This window comes from Phyllostomus hastatus, unplaced genomic scaffold, assembly GCF_019186645.2.
Source record: "Phyllostomus hastatus isolate PE091 unplaced genomic scaffold, TTU_PhHast_1.1 phas_contig_147, whole genome shotgun sequence".
Lineage (NCBI taxonomy): Eukaryota > Metazoa > Chordata > Mammalia > Chiroptera > Phyllostomidae > Phyllostomus > Phyllostomus hastatus.
The window spans coordinates 3,125,097-3,147,654 of record NW_025333603.1 but is presented as its reverse complement, the minus strand read 5'-3'; the positions used below and the strand labels follow the sequence as shown (position 1 = coordinate 3,147,654).

At 44.7% G+C, this 22,558-nt stretch overlaps 1 protein-coding gene across 1 annotated transcript in view; it reads right to left on the bottom strand.

The window, feature by feature from the left end:
• The window catches only part of PLPP3 (phospholipid phosphatase 3), a 79,633-nt gene that overhangs the window by 14,835 nt on the left and 42,240 nt on the right, over positions 1 to 22,558 (bottom strand). Inside the window, exons 3-4 of the mRNA XM_045858014.1 lie at positions 10,906 to 11,186; positions 10,437 to 10,494 (exon numbers count right to left, since the gene is read on the bottom strand). Coding sequence (XP_045713970.1) covers positions 10,437 to 10,494; positions 10,906 to 11,186 — 339 coding nt within the window. The remainder of the gene's footprint in view (positions 1 to 10,436; positions 10,495 to 10,905; positions 11,187 to 22,558) is intronic.

The window sequence follows — 22,558 nt, the reverse complement described above, 5'->3', positions numbered from 1 at the left end:
GAGATTACATGACAATGGCCTTGACACATTACCTGGCACGTACTGTACACTTAATAAATGTTTAGTTTCTTTTTCTTTACTTCTTGATTGAAACTAATTAAGGAGAGTAACCAGGGTTACTAGAAGTTTCTCCTTTACAAAAGATAACATTTAACGCATTTGTGTGTTTTCCTGGAGATAATGGCTATGCATTCCCTACGCTGCCTGCCTCCTAGGATTGCCATGGAAATAAAGACGAGTGAGGTTATCCTGCGAGTCACAAAGGAGGTGCTTCTGCTTCAGAAGAAAGCGACTCTATCAAAGGGCAAGTTTCTAAGTCACTGCTCGGGACTCTGGATTTTGAATTAGAAAATAAGGAAACACATAAACTGACCAGACAATACCAAAGAGCTTTCAAACAGAAGTTGACAGACACGGGGTTGGGTGGGGTCAGAGAGTAACCTGAAGAAAAATGAAAGAAAAAAAAAAAACACCTCTGGCCGAAGCAAAAAAGCTGAAATGACGTCAGCTGGGCATTGTCCCCCATAGTTATCTTGCTGCAGTTTCCGTTCTAACCTCTGGACACAACCTCCTTCCCAGGTTCCTGTGGGAACTTGGGAAACGAGGGGGGAAGAGGCAAGGGGACACAGGGAACTTCCGACTACAAATCAAAGCAAAGCCCTCGGGAAGACCAGGAGAAAGGGGAAGAGAGCCAAGGGGAGGGGGCTTATGGCCTAAAGATAGACCTCTGCCCTTCCTGAGACAAATGGACACTTTCCTTTTGGTGGCCAGGAAGAAAAGTGTGCCAGTGGCCTATCCTGAGGAGACAGAAGAGTGGAAGATTCCGGAGTCCGTGACAGAAGAGAGTCTAGCACTGACTCCTCAACCACTTGGGCGACTATTTCAAAAACCCAGGCCTGGATAGCAGCAGGCAACTTTATAATTATTATGAAATTATATGAATGTATTATTGGAAATTTAAGAATAATAAATGAAAACATAATAAAGAGAATACATTAATGTTGTTGGCTGCTAAATAAGTGATAAAAATCAATGGTTCTTCATATATAAAACATAATCAGTTAAAGATCTAAAAGAGGTAAAAATCATCCTAACAGCAGAGATGATTAAATAAATACTGATTGCTTCCAAAGAACCACATAGCCTGTATGAAATAAGGGACATAAAGGATAATTTAAATAGAGGGCTAGAATTTTATTTGTAAGGAAACTTTTATTTGTAAGAACACCTAACTTATAAACTCATTAAATGGCACACAAATTCAATCAGAGTCCCATGGACATCTTGTACAAATTTGGAGAAAAAAACTTTAAAATAAAAATTAAGTTATAAATGAACAAACCAGGCAGTATGATATGTGCTAGGGACATAGAAATGAGAAGTTACAATTCCTGCCCACGGACCATACAACCGTTGGGGAGCAGTGGGGGGAGTGGATACATGAAAGCAAAAATAAGTACATTTAGGGGTTTGACAGGAACTATGAAAGAAGCTGGGGGGCCAGGGTCAATTACTAAGCGAAAGAAATATCTGACTTGAGTTCTAAAGATAGGTGTTTGCTGGCAGGTAAGGGGATAGCAGTGAGGAGTGTGCATTCCAGGCAGAGTTCCACCGACAGCACTTCACGTAGCTCAGTACAGCTGAAGAGGGTGGATGAGAAGAAACGGGCTAGCGGCAAGCACAGGCTGTTCGTGAAGGGCATCGGATGTCAAACTAAGGAACTGGGTCTTTATTTAGTAGGTCAGTCTCTCCTAAACTGTACCACATGGAATAATAGAGACCTTACAAAAAAAAAAGATTGGTAATATACTAAATCCTTACTTTTGTCACAATAATTTTTATAAAACATTTACCAATCGAGTCCCAACTGAGTCCCAGTTGAGAAATGCTGCTGTAAGCAATGGTGAAAAATTAAATAGTTTTAAGCAAGGCACTCAGTACCATACAAAATAATCCACACGTCAAAGGCTAGTCCCTCAGTTCTGGTGACATGACCCTACAGCAGAATCTACCATCATAAGTCAAAAGCTCCCTTGCTTTGGAGGGTTGGGATGGGGGTGCTATGGGTGTAGCTCCCACCCAACATAAGTTCTAAGGACAATGGAACCAAGTTCAGGGAACAAGGAGTAGTCCATTTGTCTTGTGTCCATTATGGGCTGATCTCCCTCTAACAAGCCTCGTCAGTGGATGCGGTGGGATGGGTGACAGAAGGAGCACAGGCTGTCATCAGGAAAAGCTCACTGATCCTGTTTTCTCCTGTAGAAAATAAGTCCAGCAATCACTGTCTCACACACTGTAGTACAGAGTGGTGGTAACACAGATCAAGTGCCTGGCTCCATATACTGCTCAGTCAGCAGAGGATCTTACTCTCTAACCATTTTTCTTAATTTGGACAGAGTAGCTTCAAGATTTGTTAATTTCCCTCAATTGAAAAATCAGCAGGTCTTCAAAAAATGCTTGTTCGAAATCCTCCAAAACTTCCCCCTGCCCCTTCCATGTAGACTTAAGGTCACAGGCCTGGGAAATTGGGGTGGGGCAGAGGAAGGGTGGGTTTCCCAACCGGACAAGGCACACGTCTCCCCCTCCACTGACTCAGATACTTAAGGCTGGAGTTTAATAAAAAAAAAAAAAAAGAGAGAGGAACTTGAGAGGAAGAGAGACCAGCCATAAGAATAGCTTCAGGAAGAGAATACTTATGAATGAGCAAGGAATACGGAGCCATGGGGAAAGAATCTTTCTGGGAAGCAGTCAGACACGGAATTACAGTGGGCAGAGGGAAGCTTGTCCCCTGTCCCCATATTCATCAGTAACTAACAAATCTATGGAGGAATGTCTCGAGATCTCAGGACTAATTCTGGTGTCAGCAGCTGGGGCTTCAGGGGAAAGCACAGTGGTAGTAAAGTGAATTTTGGGGTGATAGCCCTGACTCTGGTCCCAGCTCTACCACTAACTGTGTGGTCACTTAATTTCTCAAAGCCTCGCCATCTCTGAAGCAGGTTGAACAGCATCTCAATCTCGGGGTTGCCAGGATCTGATGAGACAACACAGGAGGACCCTGCCTAGCATCAGATGGGTATGCAAGGCACTCTTCCGTGAATCCACGCCACCCCTTTGCCTTGGTAAATGAGATTTACTCAATGACTGTGCTTGATTTCACCAAAACAAGTAAATTGCTAAAGAAAGATTACACAATGACCTTCCACCCAGTGACTACTTCTGATTTGAGAAGTTAGCTGGCAACAAAGGCTTTAAGGTTGATTGAAGAACCTGGTAACTCCCTCCACCCCACACCAATCAAACTGCTAATTTTGCTGGCTCATGGCCCAGTTCACAGGAGCCATTCCAGGCCAGAGGCCTAGACCTCCCCACAATCGTGAACTTTCTGGAGTGGCCTGCTCCTTTGGAAACCTAAGCCTGGGGACACTCTGTGGGTCAACAGGCCTTATTCACTGTCACTCCCCAATGGCAGGTACCCCTAATTCAGGACAGGAAGTCAGACCTCTGACCACAAGGATGTAATGTCCTTGTCCTAAACCAAACAGCAAGGAGACTTTCCTAGAATCAGAATTCCTACAGGGACTTCATCAAAGTCCTAGGACCCTGAAAAACAGTGGTTAGGAATGGGGTGAGTAGAGCTGGAGAGAAAACTAAGAAGTAAGTCACCCTGACCTCTCATACCGGTCAGCAGCTCTGAGGTCCTGTCCGATACGCCTGCACTTCCCCATCTGTGGGAAGCTGGCTGGGCTGGGAGAATGTACTTCCTACCCACCAGTGTGACAATGCAGAAAGCAGACAGTGTTTGACTTGCAATCAGAGCAACTAGATTTGAATCTTGTCTTTGCTGCATACCAACTGTGTGACCCTGGACAAGTCACGCTGCTTCTCTGAATTTCTGCTTTCTCATAGAAGGAGATTTGTTCATTCAAGAATAGATGTGAGCATCTATTCTATTCACAACTCTGTGAAAGACACAGACATGAATAAAATAAGTTCCTTCACGAAAAAAAAATGTAATCTTAAAGTCCTTTTTTAGTAGTGATATTTTTCTTCTCATTGTTAACTGCTGATTGTAGATATGAGGTAGATTGCAGTAGATAGGTACTTCTGCTCCTTGCCCGCACCCCTGCCCCACCACCACATGATGTGTGCCTGAAGTCCCCAGCACAGGGAACACACCCCATGAATGGAGTTCTCTTCTTCCTGGTCCTCGCTCCAAAACTGGGATCTTGTGGAATTCCAACAAAACCTCCTTAGAAAGCTCTGGCTGGATTCAATCCGGCTCCTCCAGTCTGAACTAGCAGAGTCAGATGTGGGTGAGTCACACTCCATTTTTGCTAAGTCATTTGAGTTTCATTACATGATTTGCATACTGGCGAAACAGGTCTGTACTGTCCTCTCACTTCATTTCCATCACTCTGGGGACAGCTGTGCTGAGAGTGAAAAGGAGGCTTTTGTCCTTCCTTCTGTCCCTGCCTGCTTTCTTCCTGGAAGTCTGTCCAGATCTCTGACACCCACAGGGAAAACTTTATCCCTTTTCTCATCTCCTCAGTGGCCCACACTTGGCTCTGGTTCAGGGCCTGGTGACTAGTCTATGTGCCATAGACCTGGAATTTCTCTCTGGAAAGTCATTCAACTACTTACAGGACAAAAGAGAAATTTTTAGTTGACTTTCCTTCTCCTTTAGAAGGGAATCAGACCTCATTCTCTATCATTATCAGGGATAGAAAAAGAAACTATCATTTTGCTGAGCACTGTGTTAGACACTGTGCTAGGCACTTCAGATGACATAGCCTGTGTTGTCACATTAACCCGTTAGGTGGACACCATTGTGCCCATTTTGCAGATAAAGAGAACAAGGCCAAAGGAGGCAGTGTCACTTGTTCAAGGTAACAAAGAGTCATAATATAAGCTTTGCCTCTCCCTAAGTCCATAGCTCTAACCACAGACCCACCTGGCTTCCTTAGGTAATTGGTGCTTTGCACACCAAGTATTAGGGTCTTTTTTATTGGACTTCTGTCTTTGGAGAAAAGAGGAGACTACGCAGGTATCTTGGAATAAAGGACAATCTACACGGGACATTCAGAACTTCAGGGTCCTCTCATTTACCTGTCACACACTTTTATAACACCCATGTCTGAAATATAAGTGCACAGCTTTGTAAGAATAGAATCTCTGACCCAATCTTAAGCTAAGGAGGGCTTGTGAACTGACTTAGGTCACCTCACAGCGGAGTTAACAACCCTTTCCTTTGTGCTCCAGTGCTTTGGCCCATCCTGAGACAAAGAACCTACCCAACGGCTCTGCAGTTCTGTGCTTTTCAGGCTTTCCACACAAAATGGGGCTCTCTTGATGTCCCCAGTTGCTTACACAAGGTCTAATTACAGGCCGCTATCACTGGAAGGATGGATGGATGGATGGATGGATGGGTGGGTGGACAGATGGACAGATGGATGGATAAGTGGATAGAGAGGAAGAAGAGAACAAACATCTGGTACCATGGTGGATTCCCTCGCAAACAACAGTCTTGTTCCTGCAAAGTCTTGGCACACACTCCTAGGATCTGTGAGTAGGCCTCGCGGGTGCACCAGACCCCACTGTTTCAGGACTCTCAGCATGTTGAACCAAACCTCCGTGACTAACAACCACAGGCCACAGAACACGGCTGTCAGCGTACAGCCATTTCCCCATTTCCTTGGTATTCAGCATACCCTTTGACACATTAGCAGTTCTCACGGGCACCACAGTAAAAACGGTCATTAGTGGCTTCTACCATGCAGGCCCCTCGTGATCTACCAAGCCAGCGAGGGGGAGACAAACACAATTCTAAATGCAATGGAAAGAAGCTAACAGTTTCTCTGGCAGATATAAACAAAGAAGTGAATATATAGCATGTCAGATGGTGAGAAATTGGGGGGCAGAATAAGGCTTCAAAGGAAATTAGGGAGTACTGGAGGAGGGGGTGGTCATTTTTCTTATTTTTTTTCAATTACAGTTTACTTTCAATATCATTTTGTATTGGTTTCAGGTATACAGCATAGTGGTTAGACAATCACATACTTTACAAAGTGTCCCCCCGACCCTGATATTTCCAGTACCTATCTGGCACCATACAGAGTCATCACAATATTAACTGTATTTCCTATGCTGTACTTTACATCCCCATGACAATTTTGTAACTGCCAATTCATACTTTTCAATCCCTTCACCTCTTCTACCCAGTCCCCCAAACCCTCTCTTCTCTGCCAGCCACCCGTGTGCTCTTTGTGTCTGTGAGGGAGCTGTCATTTTAAACAGGGTGGCCAGGGAAGGCTGCTCTGACTGAGGAAGGTGAGGAGGCAAAGTGTGGATCCTTGAGAGAGCACAGCACGACCAAGGAAAAGGCCTCCGCTGGAACTTGTCCCTGACCTGAGCTGCAGAAGAAAGAGCTGGGCCTGTGATCCCACAGCTCTTTTCAGCTCTCAAAGCGCCCTCCACTCCCTGCTTCCTACCAGCCATCAATGCTTACTGAACCGTATACCTGCAGTTCTCAAATCACCATCCTCCTTCTCACCTACACATAGGGAGTCCTTCCAAGCCTCCCACCTTCACCCTACTGGAAGCCTTCCATGACTTCGGCCACCCCGCCCTCAGGCTAGCTGCCACAGTTCTGAACTTCCACAGTAACCTGCACATCCCCATGCCCCTCCCGCACCAGTGAACCAGACTGTTGTCATGGTCGGCCTGCTTCTCTAAACTGCACTCTCCAAGGACTGTGCCCAGGCCTTACTAATCTCCATATCCCCACCCTCAGCACAGTGCTTGGCGCATAACAGTCACAGTCACCCACTAAATACGTGCTGGATGCTGAATGCGGGATTCACAGGTGAGTCCCTGGAGTGCAGGGCCCAGGTCTGATTTATCTCAGCAGCCACAGAAGGTGACAGACTGCCTGGCACAACAGAGGAAATACCAGGTATGCTACATGAATCGGTGCCTGCTCGGGTGTTGGCATTTAGCCAGACAGCCAAGTCGCCTTTAGTCCCTGACTGTGGAAGTGTAGGACCAACCCAGCAGTGGTCCTCTGGGGGTTAAGCCAGGGCTCAGGGGTAGACAGTGCTGCTTATGCTTATAAGCTATGGATCTTTTTCTTTTCTTTCTGTTAATTTTTATGGGATTTATTGGAGTGGCACTGGTTAATAAAATTAAAACGTTTCAGTTGTACAATCATCATCTGTATATTGTATTGTGTGTTTACCACCCCGTGTCAAGTCTCCTCCCATCACCATTTATTCCTTTGCCTGCTTCTACCTCCCCACACTCCCCTTTCCCTCTGGTAGTCACCATGCTGTTGTCTGTGTCTCTGAGGTTTTTTCTTCCCTTTAAGCTTCCATGCCCAGAGATAATTTGGTGTTTGGGGCATGGTTTTTCCAAGCCAACCATTTTACAAGTCAAAGCCCAATATGGCATGCCCTTCAGAGCCACGGGCAGCTCTAGATGGCAGCGGGCGTTGGAAGGCCTGGAACAGGGAAGGCAGCGCCTGCAGCAGGCAGCTCTCTTTGAACTGCACTGAGGTGATGTGGGCCTCAGTGTTCCCTGGTGGCTTCCTGTCAATAGTTAGGTAGTTCACACTTCTTTCAAAGAGACCCATTGAGATTTAGATAGAAATAGACACCATCTAATTCCACTCTTTCATTTGACAGAAGGGGAAAATCTTGAGAAGAAAAGTGGCAATAACTGTGTAAAATAGAAATGATGGTCTCCACTTCACAAATGCGTACACTGAGACTTGAAAGCTAAGTAACCCACTCACGGTTCCATAGCTAGTCACTGCCATGGCCAGAAGCATCCAGGTCTGCCTGACTCTAAAGGCAATAGCTGTTAATGCTACAGCCAGCTGGTTCAAATGTGATGCTCCCCAAGGCCCCAGGGAAGCTGGGCATCACAGACTGTGCTAACAAAAGCACCCAACTGCAGCACTTCCTGAAGCCCAATGTGAAAGCATTGGGGAGAGGGTCTAAAGGCTTTTCTGACTAACCAATGGCAGGATTTCCCACTGGCCCCGACAGGCGGCAATGGTGTTCTTCAAACTTGCTTTAGAAAGTTTTGCAAACTGGGCATTCAAAGGGCTGGGATTTCTGTGTAATATCATCTAAAAACAATCCTGGCAAAGAGCACGGCCCCTGCTTTTTGACTCTTAGCTTCAGGGGTTGTTTAAAGGCACGATAACCTTCAATCTGAAAATAGAGCCTGCGTTTGTATGTTGTATGTGTGGGTGTCTGCGAGTCGTGAAGGTTGAATGTGTGTATGTTCACAAGGGTTCCTGAGAGTGTGCGGTGTTTGCAAGAGTGAGTGTGTGTAATAATATGCTTAGGAGAGGAAGGATTAAGGAGGCTCTTCTCCCCTCTCGCTCCCTTTCCCCTCTCCCATTCTTCCTCCCTCCCACCTCCGTCTTTCCCTTCCTTCCAGAAATATAACAGCACTACAGTTTTTCCTCCTGCAGAGAGATGCAAATAAACATTCAATCAAAATCTACTCCTCACCCATTACCCCGACAGAGACTTGCTGAAATCACAGCTGGTGAGGAGGTGACTGAGGAGTGGGAAGGTGGGGCGGCGAGGGGAGCATCTCCCCCATTAGAGCAGATCTGAAGTAAGGCAGGTTGCCTTCACGTGGAATTAAAATTAGCATCAAGGGCTTATATTCTTTAAGTCTGTCCTGCAGAGGTTTGTTTTGTTTTGTAATACAATGGAAAGACCATAAAATGATGCCAGGATCATAAAGACTAGCCTTTCAGTACCCTTTCTGCCTCTTTCTAGATGTAGAACTTTTACTGCTTCACTTCTTAAAGTTGGTTGGTTCCTTTTAAACTGAAAGCAGGGTAATCACAATGCGTTCCATTGGGTTATTGGGAGAATGAACATCACAGTGTGAGCTCCACGCAGTGCCTGGCACACACAGGCACCAGGCGCCCGCCGGCACCTGTGCCTCTCGCAGAGGTGGAGCACAGAGTACAGGGTTGGTTTCGAAATGATTTAGTGTTTTCCTCTTGGAAGAAAACGAAGAAATCTGGAAAAAACGAACATATATCTACTCCTTTAAGCACCTTTACAAAACAGTGAAATTACATCTGTAAAATTATTTCCAGCCTAGGGTGAAATGTAAAAATGGAACAGGAAACTAAATATCTTTGCTAAATTATCCTTTCCAAGAGCAAAACAAAAACAACAACAAAAATGAAGAATGGAGGAAAGTTCTATTCACAAATAAATAAAATCCACATTCAATGTTTCTATAAATGGGGGGCCCACTTTTAGCTCTGTATCCAGAGCCCTCCAAACTGGGAAAGGACTGGGGAAAAACAAAACAGAACAAAAAAACCCTGACATTTTCTCCAATTCCAAATTATGTTGTTTTCTTTTCCCCCCAAATAAGTAAGTCAAAATCAAAACAGCTTACGCTCCTCTGAGCTCTGTCTGACCTCTCAGGGACTTCTCACTCTGAGCTCTATCAAAGCTGCCAAAAGCAGGAGGTGCCCTGGCACCTGGGCCTCACTCAGGGGAGGGGAAAGGCAGGGGCACCCTGGTTAACTAACTGACCAAGAGGAACAGACCAGCCACTGTCTGTGCAGCAGCTGGAGGGGAGCGGGGACTTCACCTGCACTGTCCCAACATCTCCAGGGAGTCAGAGCAGACACGGCCGTGGGAAGGGCAGCATGGGGATTCAGACCATGGCTCCAGAACCAGCTGAAGGACTTCCGACATGCCACTTAGCCTCTCTGGATACCAGCAATGGGATAAGGAGCTTGCTTGTACTTCACTGTTTTATCACGAGGTCATATGTGCCCATGTATGCACAAGTATTTTGTAAAACCAGAAACTCTATGTAGTTGGGTGATGGGTTTTCAAACCCTTCCATAAGAAGAATACAGAGGAGGACCAGCAAGATCCAAAGTCCTCCTCTGTAGTATAAACACTACAAGGAATGTGGCCAGAAGGCTTGGATTAGAGTGACAGTTTTAGTGTCTGTAAATTTTGGCAGTTCATTTGAAGTCTCTGAGTCTTAATTGGTAATCCTTTCCCACAACAGAAACAATATTACATATGACATAAGGTTCTTGTAACAGCAATTGAGTTAATGGATTTGCAGAAAACAATGGTTATTACCATAAAATGTCATGCAAGTGTCTTTATCACTTTGTAATTTCAAAATGGGTACACAATACTTATCAAGCAGCTATGGTATATGTTATTTTTATTTGACAAATGAGAAAATCCTAGCAAGTAAAACAACTTCTGCTAAGGCAGTGGCTGAGCTCAGAATAGAACTTTTCTAGCTCATCTCTTTTTTTCAAGGATTTCACAGTAAATCTGTCCCTAACCAATTTGGGGGTTTTATATACAGAAGGGATTTAAGCTGGGACTAGATGCTGGACATTGGAATCAGGGGGCAGTACTTACCACCAAATACAGCATCGTATACATGGAGAAGGAGGCGTGGCCAGAGAAGAAGGACTTCCTGCAAGAACAAGAGAGGGCCATGAAGGGGCCATATTCACATTCCTGATCTATGTGTGTCTGCCTATCTTTCCTCTCTAGACTGTGACCTTGAGAGTAGCACTATCTTTTTTGTTTGTATGTCTTCTGTGGAGCCTGAGACAAATTGCCTGAAATCTCCCAGGCAACCGTGAATGCATGAATAAACAAATGAATGAATGCATGGACTTACAAATGCTGTGTAATGATTGTTTATTTATATATCTACCCCAATCATTTGACTGTGATTTCCTCAAGAACAAGAACTCTGCCATACTTAACCATCAAACCCAGAGCCCAGCACTGGGCCTGGCCCCTAGTAGGTGCTTAGAACATGCTCACTGGACTGCCTGCAGCAAAGGAGTGCCCACGGTCATGAGAGATGGTGTCTTACCTGGCTTCCTGGACTTTGCTGTCATCGCCTCTGCATTTGTAATTTTGAACATAGCCCTCAGAGCAGTTGATCAGGCTGAAATCTGGGCTGCAGACACTCAAGAAATGAGGACGCAGGCGTCCTATGGAGACTTTAGCAATGTCTGTGAAGGACTGGCTAATGGCACAGCCAAAGAGGAAGCAGCCCACTTGCTTGTAGAGGGCTGCCACATAGGGATTCTGAATCGTTGACCGGGACTTCTCCTTCAGGTAATAGATCCGGTAGAACTCCCCTGTGATGATCTAAAAGGAAACCAATAGGGGAATTAGGCAGTATCAAGACAGATCATCAAAACTGATGCTGTAAAGGACACTTACTAACATAAGAGAATGTTCAGTATTAACTGCAAGTTATAATGTAGGAAACCCCAATTTCCTATTTAAGACATGTAAAGATATAAATACGCACAGGAGGAAAGCTCAAAGTGCTAACATAGTCATTATCTCCCCTTTTCAGGAAAGTCTTACATGGCCATACAGTACTTTTATAATAAGAAAAACATACAATTAAATATATTGTTTTATATATATATATATATATACACACACACATATACATATCTTAAGAAAAGAAAAAGATAAATAAGAACTTAGCTGTATAAAATACTATTAGGTGAAGACTCAAAGATAGTTAAGGGTGGTTGGGATGTCAGAGGATCTGAGCAAATGTGAGGATTCTGGGCTTTAGGGTAAAGGGTCACCAGCAACAATCTAACCCTACGAAGGGCCTCAGCCTTGTGCCACCATTGAGCCACGGTGGGGGTTTCTGTAGTACAGAGCAAATACCCCAAGACCAAGTCCTGGGTTTGCACCCAGACTCTGCCACCTACCTGGTGTCCTTCAGCAATAACCTAACCTCTCCAAACTTCAGTTTCCTTCTCCACGAAAGGAAGCTCTACACCTTTGCAGCATTGTGGGCTTAAATGTAATAAGTGAACTGGGTCATAGGAAGTTATTCTTCCATTTCCCTTTTTAGAAGTATGGTATGATGAAATGAATACTGGTTTACAAAGCAGGGAACTTTTACTGCAATGTCCTTCAGAGTTCGTGAATTTCCTCAAGTCTGCCTGCATTGTCGCTTCAATCCTGGAGGACAGCAAGTGAGTCTTAATTTTCATACCCTTACCCTCCATCCCACAGTGTCTCCTCCTTGATGTTCAGGGGACATTTATCACTTTTTAACAAACAAACAAACAAACAAACCAAAAACCAGAGCCACTGATTACTGATTCATACCAGACGTTGCTTTCATATACTTTATTTTGTGAAATCCTCACAACAACCATGATAGATACAGTTGAGGCTCAGAGACGGGAGGAAGTTCAACTGAAGCTGCCTGGTTTTATATTAAGAATGTGGGGTCAGCTGATTCCTTATGCTGCCTATTCAAGAGAGGACCAATTCTGCTTTGGTGATGCACCAAACCACACAGTCTGCTGCCTTTGTCTTAACTCTACAGCACAGCCCTGGCCACTTCCTTGTTGCAACCACAGTCTAGGGAGAGTGATATTCAACTCATCACTCATCATAAAGACCCTCTCACGCTCCCTCACGCGATGGGATGAGCCACACTTGCCCTTTCAGAGAGCAGAGAGCATGTTCACAACCACAAGGGAAGCAATAGACCGATATATGGGGGCACTCCTTCCCAAAGTCTCCTGTTATTTTTTCACAGTGAGGGAAGGCATCAAGGCATGGGGTCTGATCCAAGTCTTCAAGGGTGCCAAAGTCTGGGGATAGGATGGCCATACAAGGCAGGCCGAGCCAGCTGGGCCCAGGGCCAACAGGTGCAATAGTGAGAACAGCTACTTCCTCTGCTAAAATTCATGCAGTGATTCTGAGCTTAAAAGTGCTTGCTAGTTCTAAGTGTTATACTTTGGCTTCTCAAATCACACTGAGTGTGATCCTATGTTAGAGGGAGACCATAAAAGACCAGTCCTGCCCAGCATCTAGGCTCAGCCACCCCCTGGGTGAGCAGGACCGACACCCGATCCCGCAGAGGTGCTCCGAGACTGTCAGCTGAATGAACGAAAGGGAGCCGGACAGTAGTCCTCACAACTGCCTTATTGCAAAATTGGAAATATCCTCTCAACATTACCAAGAGTCCTTTGATAACACGTTGCAAAGATTAAAATCTGAGAAGCATAGCAAGTCAGAAATGAAAGGGTCCATTATTTACAGAAAAAACTGAATCCAAGTTAACTCACATCTACAGATTAGACCCAGGTGCTCTGAGTCCCCACCCAGCATTCTTTCCTACCATTCATGGTCTAATTCCCCTTTTGAACCTGTTTACACTTTTACCCTACGTAACCTTACAGGCTAACACATTCCAGATGTTTATTACCGCCACCACGTTCTCTCTTTCCTATTCTTCATTTATGTCATGCTCGTGTGACTTCAGATGCAGGGGGAAGAACACAAAACTAGGAGTCAAGGGGCCAGTGTTCAAGTCTCAACTCACTGAGTGAATTTGGAATAAGTCAGGCTCTCCATTTGCAAAATGAGGGTGCTAGACTCCATGATTTATCACCTTATAATTGCAATGACATCTATTCTCAACCCTCCTGTGCCACCTCCACCACTAGCCTCCCAACCCAGCAACAGTAATAAGCAGTAGGAAAGCAAAGTACTTCCTCGGAGATGACTGCTGGCAAGGAGTGGAACCGAGGCCCCACGCACAACCCCTGCCCTTGGATTGCTCCTGAGGTCCTTGAACCATACCACTGTCACAGATTAAGAAACTGTTTCTAAATGGACTTGGCCTGAGCGTGATTTCCTGTTTGATGCTGAGAAAGAACACATGGGTTTCCACTGCAAATTAGCATCCCTTACGTGATTTCCTAATGAATCACAGGTGAGTCACCCTTCTGCTTCAGTCAGCTTAGAGAGAAGGGGTTTGATTACAACTCGAAATTCCTCTGGGTTCTAATATCCCTTCATTATAAAACCTCAGTTTTCTGTGTCCCAGTCTTGCAAACAGAAAACTGCTAATTAAAATGTTTTCTCCAGAAAAAAAATAATAAAATAAAATAAAATAAAATAAAATGCTTTCTCTGATCTTGGGGGCAGAAAGAGAATATTGTATACCTCAAATTCCTAACAACAGTGTTAATCATGGCAGCAGTCACTCTCATTTCTTTTGCACTTCACAGTTTCATTTAATCTGCCCCTCTTTGGAGAAGGCATGTCCATTTTACAGATGGCAATACTGAGTCTGTGTGAGACACTCATTTATCTGCAGGATTAAGAGTAGAGCCGAGATATTCTGACTCTCAAGTTCCAAGATCCACAGCAGTCTACACTGAGATCATTTCATTATTGCTATTGTCATTAAGAATAGTTTCCACTGTAGTGTAACAATTGTATACTTTCAAGGATCAGGCCAGGCTGAAACCATTTAGCAGACACATGACTCCAGGACCACATGGCTTCTGGGCCAGCCCTGACAGATCTCGGAGTTAATGAGCAACAAATTATGTATTTTCTCTATCCCCCTGTACAGAAGGGTCGGGGAGTCGACAACACAGCCATAAATCATCATTATGAACCAGCCGGACTTGGCTTCTTGTAATCCTAACCCTTAAAAGACCATTTAATGAAATTCGGGCTGTGAATGACAGCCCGCATACCTCACCTCTGCAGAAGAGGCGAAGGCTTAAATTGTTTTCTGACACGTTACACACCTAACTCTGGAGTCCCAGATTTACTGCTTTCGGACTTTATTCATTACTCACAATGTTTTTATTCCTGCGTAATAAAATAAGCTCTTCTCGCCCCTCCCTCTCTCCCTACAAAGGCTGTGTCCCACCCCCCCACCCCCACCCCCCCCCCCCCACCCCCACCCCAAGCCTCCTGACCCTGGAGCCCTCATTTCTGCTTCAGTCAGCAAGGTTGTGATATGTACATTTCACTGCTGAGAAAAATGCCTTCAATGTTGATCCCTTTCTGAAACAGCAAGCAACAGATCTGGGGGTGGGGGTGTGGAAGGCTGCCAGGCTAGCAGAGAACTCTCCCCTACCTGCCTCTTAAAGCCCTTGGCACAGAATCTGGAAACTAATAAACTGGGAAAGCATTGCAATTAAGCTATGAGGGGACAGAAAGGGATCAGTCCGTGCCTGAGAGTGGCTGCAGTTTGGGGGGAGGCTGTTTCCAACTGTAAGAGAGCCACTCTTTCTGTCTTTTCCGGTGAAAAAGAGCTCAGCTACCCACCTATGCACAAACATGGAGCTGTTCTGGAGAGGAAATGTGGAGAAACATTAGAATAGGCTTTTTGGATAGGAGAGAGCACAGGGTGCTGAAAGAAGCACTGACTTTGGCAAGCCAGCAAAATATTGGTCTCTTACCGTAGGCAAGTGACTTCACTGGTCTGGGCTTAGGTCTCCTTGTCTGTGAAAGAAGACTGATAATATCTACCTGGCAGGATCACCAAGGGGAGTCAAGAAGGTGAAAGGTCAAATGCCTAGCACCCAGCAGAGGAGCCCTCCAAAAGTTAATTTTCTTCTTCCATTGGAAAAGGGGAAAGAAAAAATGAACAAATACTTGTAGAGGATGTCTGTTCCAAGGCAATTCCAAGAGCTCCTTGGAGGAGAACACTCTGTGCTAAAGTTCAGAAGTAACACCCCTCCAGGGTAGAACCGGGAAGCCTGTGTGTGGATGGCGTGGGCTTGGACCATTGTATCTAAGATGGCTTTTTCAAGGGAACGAAGTGGAAGGGAAGTCTAAACCCAAGGTAGAAGAGGCATACTGCACTGTTATTTTTTTTCACACTCCACTCTATTTTAAATTATCTCAAGAAAAGTAAGATTTTTGCCCAGTGTTTCAACGAGCTCTCTAAAAAGAGAGGCAGCACTCTTCTTCCCCCCCAGAGTTCGAAGGACCAACTTCCCTGTACTCTGATCTGCTTGAATAATAATCTTTGCATAGCACTTCATAGCTTACAAAGCACTTTCACATCTACTGTTACTTGCTTCTCACACCAGCCTGTGAATTACTAAGTTACTGCGGACAGCTTAAAAATGAGGATGGTGAAGGGCAGAGAGGCCAGTGAACTGCTCTCAATCAGAAATAAGGCCATAGCAGGGCTGTTGCTGCAGCCCGACGTGCTAGTTCTAGTTTTCATGCTCTGCCCGAAGGCTTTCAAGCCGGCTTTCTCTTAGAAGTCCTAGCAGGCAGCAGGGTCTACGTCTCCAGTGAGGTGAGCGTTGCACCCGGTAAGGACTTGCGATCCTCAGGCACTCGGACCCCAAGTCCCTGCCAGCCACAGAGCGCCAAGTTGTTCTTTCCCACCCCAGCTGTGCAGATTAATGAACCTCTTTTTCAATCTGGAAGAGATTCCTTTAACAAATATCTTCTCTCACTCTATTTCTTAGTCCCAAGGGAAAGGAAACGTGATGTATCTAGGCCCTGCTTCTAAGGATGAAGACATAAATGCAGCTGTATTTTCTCTGAAGCTCAATGCTCCATCTACTGCAAGAACATGCAGTGTTTGTGACTACAAATAACGGATGGAAAAAATTCATTTTTGATTATTCTCTCACTTGGTTGTCCTCAACCTCTTTGGCAGATCAGCACTTCACATACTATGAAGGCAACGAGGACACAAATCTGTCCAAAGCCACCGGTGGGCTGGCCCTACGGGTAAGTCAAAACTCCAATAACTAGAATATGGACAACAAAGAGGCCAGACAGAGGCCACAGAAGCTATCCTGGGTTGAAATCACCAGCGGCCACCCTGTGCCCACCAGTCTTATGGAGAAGGCGGTCTGAGACATGAAGTCTCATTCTTTTCTCAAAAGTCCAGGACTCAAAGCCATGGTCTCCTAGATGACTAGCTCTGCCCATCCATGGAAGAGTCTCCTGGCTGTTCTTTCCCAGCATTGCTTACTGCCCAACTCTTACTCCTTTCTGACATTGAATTTCCTATTTCCTTAAGACAGTACCACAGTGCTTTTCTTCCTATTTCTCAAATACCTTTCTCCTTCTTCCAGTGGCTCCTCTGCTGAGTTCTACCAGATAAATGTGGGTCTTCCCTAATGTCGTATTCTTGCTGTCTGCTGTGATCTCAGCTGCTGCGATAGCTTCAATTATACTTTTGTGAAGATGACCTCCACAAGGGGCTCTGTCTATTTCTCTTTCTCTCTCTCTCTCCTCTCCCTCTGCCTCCCTCTCTAGTTTCAGCTTACATCTTACCCCAATCAGCTCTATTGCAATCTTCAATCCAATCTCCCAACTGCTTATCAAATCCATGTTATTAGCAAAGCACCCTAACCATTCCACTCACTCCAGCTTCTGTCCCAAACCTCACTTTCCTTTCTTCCATTTCTAGTCAAGGTGCTACAGAACACACAACTTCAAAGGCATGAAGTCGTAGACTTCTTCATCTCCCTCATCCCACCATCCTCCAGTGCTGCTCATCCGGCTTCTGCAAGGCCTCTCACATGCCACCTTTTTCTCTCTTCCCCTTGCTTCCCACTGTGGTTCAGGTCTCATCAAAATTGACCAAATTAGCTTCAAATACTTTCATTGATCTCTAGCCTATTAATTCCGGAAAAACTCCACAGCATTCAAGGAATTTCACAACCTTGCTGTAATCTTATCTTATCTGTCTTCTCCCTTACACTCCATTTCTACAGCCAAGCAGCTCTATTGTTCAGTCTCTGCTATACTTGAAGAAACCTCCTTTGCCTGGAATGTCAGGATCTCTGATGAAAGTCCCAACCATCCTTCAAAGTAGAGCTCAAGTGCCAACAAGTATACCAGATTAGAGTTTTGGCTCTTTTACGTAAGGGTCTTGCACAACTGAGCTCTCAGTTTCCTTATGTGTAAATAGAGAGATGTTGTGGTACCAACAGCCCAAGGACTGTTGTGATAATCAAATGGGTGAAGTGCTCAAAGAATGGTGATGATGATGAAGGCTTTGCCAATGAAAATAACCTTCAGTGGTCATCATCTGAACACTTGTAGTGCTGTATGTATCTCTCAGACCATTAATAGCATTTGGCCTGTTTTGTGTTTGAAGTGCTCCCTTCTCTGGGGTCCACCACTCTGCATTGCCCTTAGTCTCTTCTTCTCTGGCCAATTCTTTGGTCTCCTTAAGGGTCTAACTGTACAGTCAGTCTTATACTTGCCCTGCTTCCCTCTTAGACCATAAGCTCTGAGGGCCAGTATGTGTCTTATACATCAGCTTCTAGGCCAAGGTACCTATCACACCCCTTGCTTGTTACAGGAGAAGTCTTTCACTAAGCATCTTGTGAAGCACCTTAGCAGGTTATCACCTTTTGCACAGACCACTTCATACAAAATACTATCGTCCTCCATACACTGAGCTCTCCAAGCCCAAGATCTAAAAGCTTCACTAGCTCACTAAATAAAGAGCACTCTGCGTAGCATGTAGCACTGAGTCGGCTTTCAAAAAGAGTCAGTTCGAGAGCTGGGCTTTGAAGCCAGACAGACCTGGGTTTTAATTCCTGCTGCCCCATTCAGTAAGCAGAGTAACCTTACACTGGTCATGTCACCCTTGTGAGCCTCAGTCCCTTCCCTCCCTCATTGTAAATCGGGTAAACAATACCTATCTCATGCAGCTGTTGAAGAGGATTTAAGATAAAGCATCTTAGTTTTTGGCCCATTAGATAGCTCGCAAATGTTATCCAACTCTCTACCTCATCCCCTAATACACCCAGACTCACAGAAACAGATTTCTGAGACTCTTTAAGCATTATCACTTAAAATAAGAAAACTGTCAACTTCATATTAGATATATTTTTCAAATAGTTATTAACCATTCAGGGCTCTACCTAACAAAGGAAGAATTGCAGCAGCTCTCCCTTCTTGCAGAGTGGTTAGTGGGGTGGCAGGGAACAAATTACAGTAAATCCTAATCTCCATGCCTGTGTTTTGTTAAATCGAAATAGATGCCCCCTCCCATCACCCCTCCAGGGATAAGAGGGTCTCAGAAGAACTCCATAGCCCTGTGATCATGGGATGACACAGTTGAAGGATTAATGTGGCCACTCTCTGTTGGTGGTCTTGGTAATTGCACAGATGTAGTGGATTGTAAACTGGGGGACAGGGTCCCCCACTAAGGCACCGCTGGGCCAGCAAGACTTCACTTTTTTCGGAGCTGAAAACTCAACTAACCTTTAATGAGGAGGCAATCTTGGGGAACCTTGTTTTCTTGGCAGTGCTTTTCTCAGATAAAGGGAGATGGGGGTGGGGAGGAAGTAATGAAGTCCAGATGTAGGCAAACTGAAGCCTGATCCTGAACAAACAAGTCTAAGAGGTATTCAGCTCTTCTTCATGTCTCTCCAGCAAGAAATTTCCATGTGGTACAGAGCATGTTCCATGTGCATCATGGACCACAAAGATTTTAGGGAAGAAATAGGATGCTTTTCTCTGCTCCAGACATCCTCTGACATCTTTTGACCTAATACTTTTTTATTTTCTGCTGAAAACGTATGGCCTCCTATGATTTTTATAAACATATATTGATCACCAAAGTCTGTGCCTTGTAGTAGCAATAAATAATCAAATCAGACTGGTCCATAGCCTGATGCTGCAAACAAGGTAGGCAGGTAGGTAGACATGACACTTCAGCATTGTCACCACAAAGATAGGGCTGGGCCCAAGGGTCGTGGGGACTTTTGGAAGGTGGGGAAAGAGGCAGCTGAAGAAGGAAATATCTCCTGTTTATTTAGTACCTACCCTATGCAAGAGGGAAAGGCCTGGTCTGTGCCTTCGAGGAACCTATTATCTAGCAGTGTGACACAAATCACAATGTGTATTGAAGGTGCTATTTGCAGCTTCTAGCAGTTCAGTGATGAGAGAAAACATGCAGCTAGTTGGGATAAGGTTCACCCAACTAGCTGAGTCCCCAGCACCTGCTATACCGCGGTTTTTGATAAATAATTGTGGAAGGCTTCAGAAGGCAGTCGTGGTATTGTTCTTTTTGTTTTGTTTTGTTTTGTTTTTTTAAAGCCTTGGCAGATTCAGAGGACTCTTGTTTTGACTCTGCTGCTAGTTAGTTATGGGAAACTCACTATCCTTGAGACCCAGTTGCCTAAGCTGTAAGAAGCAACCTCCCAAGGTGACTGCCAAGTACCATGAGAGGATGTGCACAGAAAGGCCACTTTGTAAACTGCACGACACTGCAAAAATGAAAAGAATGATTCTCACTGATGACACACATAATGTCACTGGATCTGACCCCCAAAACAAGGCCATGGAGTTGGTGAATTACAGTCAAGAGCTTACAGAAAAGGCAGGTATAGCTCTTTTCCAAGGGAGTCAATGGCTTTGCCCGAGTTCGAAGGATAAGTAACAGAATAAATAAGCACAAAAGTTGGGATATGAACCTAAGTTAGGTGATGCCAGAATCTGAGCTTCTCCTCCAGTTAGAATATTATTACAGAGTACTAGTTCCAATGGGATTAAGGAGGAAAAGCAGCCTTTTTATGCCTGGAGAGAGAAGGGGATTCACCCACGTGTCAACTCCTAGATATTAAGAATCTGTATAAACCCCTTTCAGGGCTTGACCAAAGCAATCACTGATCCCATGTTTATTTAAAAAGAATACTGAGCATTTTTTCCAAATTCAAATCGTTGCCTATAATACTCTCCACAGCACAGCACCAGGCAACATGAGAGGAGGCTAGATAGGAGATGATATTTTACTATTTGCTCCTAATCTCACTGCTGCTAGAGTCATTAAGCCTTTATAAGGCAGGGAGAGAATCCACTGCTTTGTGGATTTGGAAGGAATTCCTATTATGCTAATTCCAGAACCTGAGGTACATCTGAAAAAGAGGTCAACATGACTAGATTTTTCCCTATCTCCTGCCACAGAAGAGCGTCTGCTTTCTCTATAACTTCTGACAATCTCCACCACCACCATTCCATTCCTTTGTTATGGGGACACTCAAACTAAAGCAAGGGCACCCAATCAGTCAAGGCTTCCCTTGTTATTTGAAGCAAACCTGACATTTGGCAGGGGAGGATGATTGGATTTCCAGCTCTCAGTGCCACCTACCATCCCTGCCTGTCACTCAGGCCCTCTGACCAGAAGCAGATTCTGGTGGGAGCTAGCTGGGCTCTATGACTGCCTATAATGGGAAAGTGGGAAAGAAGTTGTTGTTGTTGTTTAATTTAAGCTGTATAGCTTTTCCAGAAATGAGTCTACTGAAGTGAATGACTCTCTTTTCCTCTGAGGCCTTTGCTTTGACTTTTTCCAGGAGGACTATGGCACTTAATGGCAGGTAAATGGGCCAGGAAACCTCACCATTTGCCCACATCTCACACACACCTCCAGCTGCAAGGCAAGGACAACTGTGTCAGGGGGTAAAGGTCTCTTTGCAAAGGAACAGGAGCGACAGTCATGAGACCTGAGTTTAATTCAGTGGACTATAAAAGGAAATAGGGGTCCAAAGGCTAGAGTTCTTTTCCTGATTCTACTTTTACCAGATACAGGATCTTGGCTAAGTCACTTCACCATTTTTTGAATCTGGTTACTCATAATAGAAATAGTTAACACTTATTGAGTGTATGGTAGGTGCCAAATACTGAGTTACTTTATCTACATTAACTCACTTCATTTAATTCTGAAAACTTTAATAAGTAGACATAGTATCTCCATTTAAGAGATGAGGTTCAATGAGGCCCAACTTGCTGCAAGATCTGCAGCAGAGCTCAGATACATGTCAGAGCTCGTGCCTTTAACCACATCTTACCAGGGGTGAACTTTTGGCGTCTCTGGGCCACAGTGGAAGAAAAAGCGTTGTCTTGGGCTACACATTAAAACATTAAATACATTGTGACACATAATCTCTAAAAAAAATCTCATATTTTAAGTAAATTTACTATTTGTGTTGAGCCAGATTCATAGTCATCTTGAGCTGCATGCGGCCCGTGGGCTGCAGGTTGGACACCCCTGTAAGAACCATAAGAATGCCTACCACTCAGGGTTTCTGTGAGCATAAAATGCTTGAACATGGTCCACAGGTTTCTATGGCACACAGCAGCACCTGACAAAAGATTGCATTATTTTACTTGCTTGGTCTTCGTCAGAACTATAGGAAAGCAGTATGCAAACCGACTTTGCTAATATTGCATGGGCTGAGGAAGCAAAGCTGTTGCTTAGCCTATAACCAAGGCCACAGCACATGACTATTTCAAGGAAACCTGGGAGGTCAGAGAGCATTTCAATTTAAACATCGACATGACATGAGGAGAGAGGCAAGTCACAACTAAGATTTTTCATGGAAACTCTAGCATCTGTAAGATGGGAGGGACGGTCTTGCCAAAAGCAGGAAAAGAGTGGCTGAGCAGGTGTTTTGCTTGAAGAAACATGGATCTGGAAGAAGCTACTCTAGCACCCTGTTGTCCATCTAGCCTGCTGCTACCAAGTGCATTCTCATGAATGACAGTATCCGATTCTTACAGAAATCCCTGTGAGTTGGGGACTTCTCTTTCTGCTGCGTTGTGTCTGGGAGCATCTCACTAGGCAAGCTGGTGATGATGGCATGTGAGGAAAGAGCACAGAACAACCCCATCCCTGTGCTATTCTTACTACCACTTCCTGGTTACAAGGGGGGGGGGGTTTCGGGTAAAAGCATTCAATT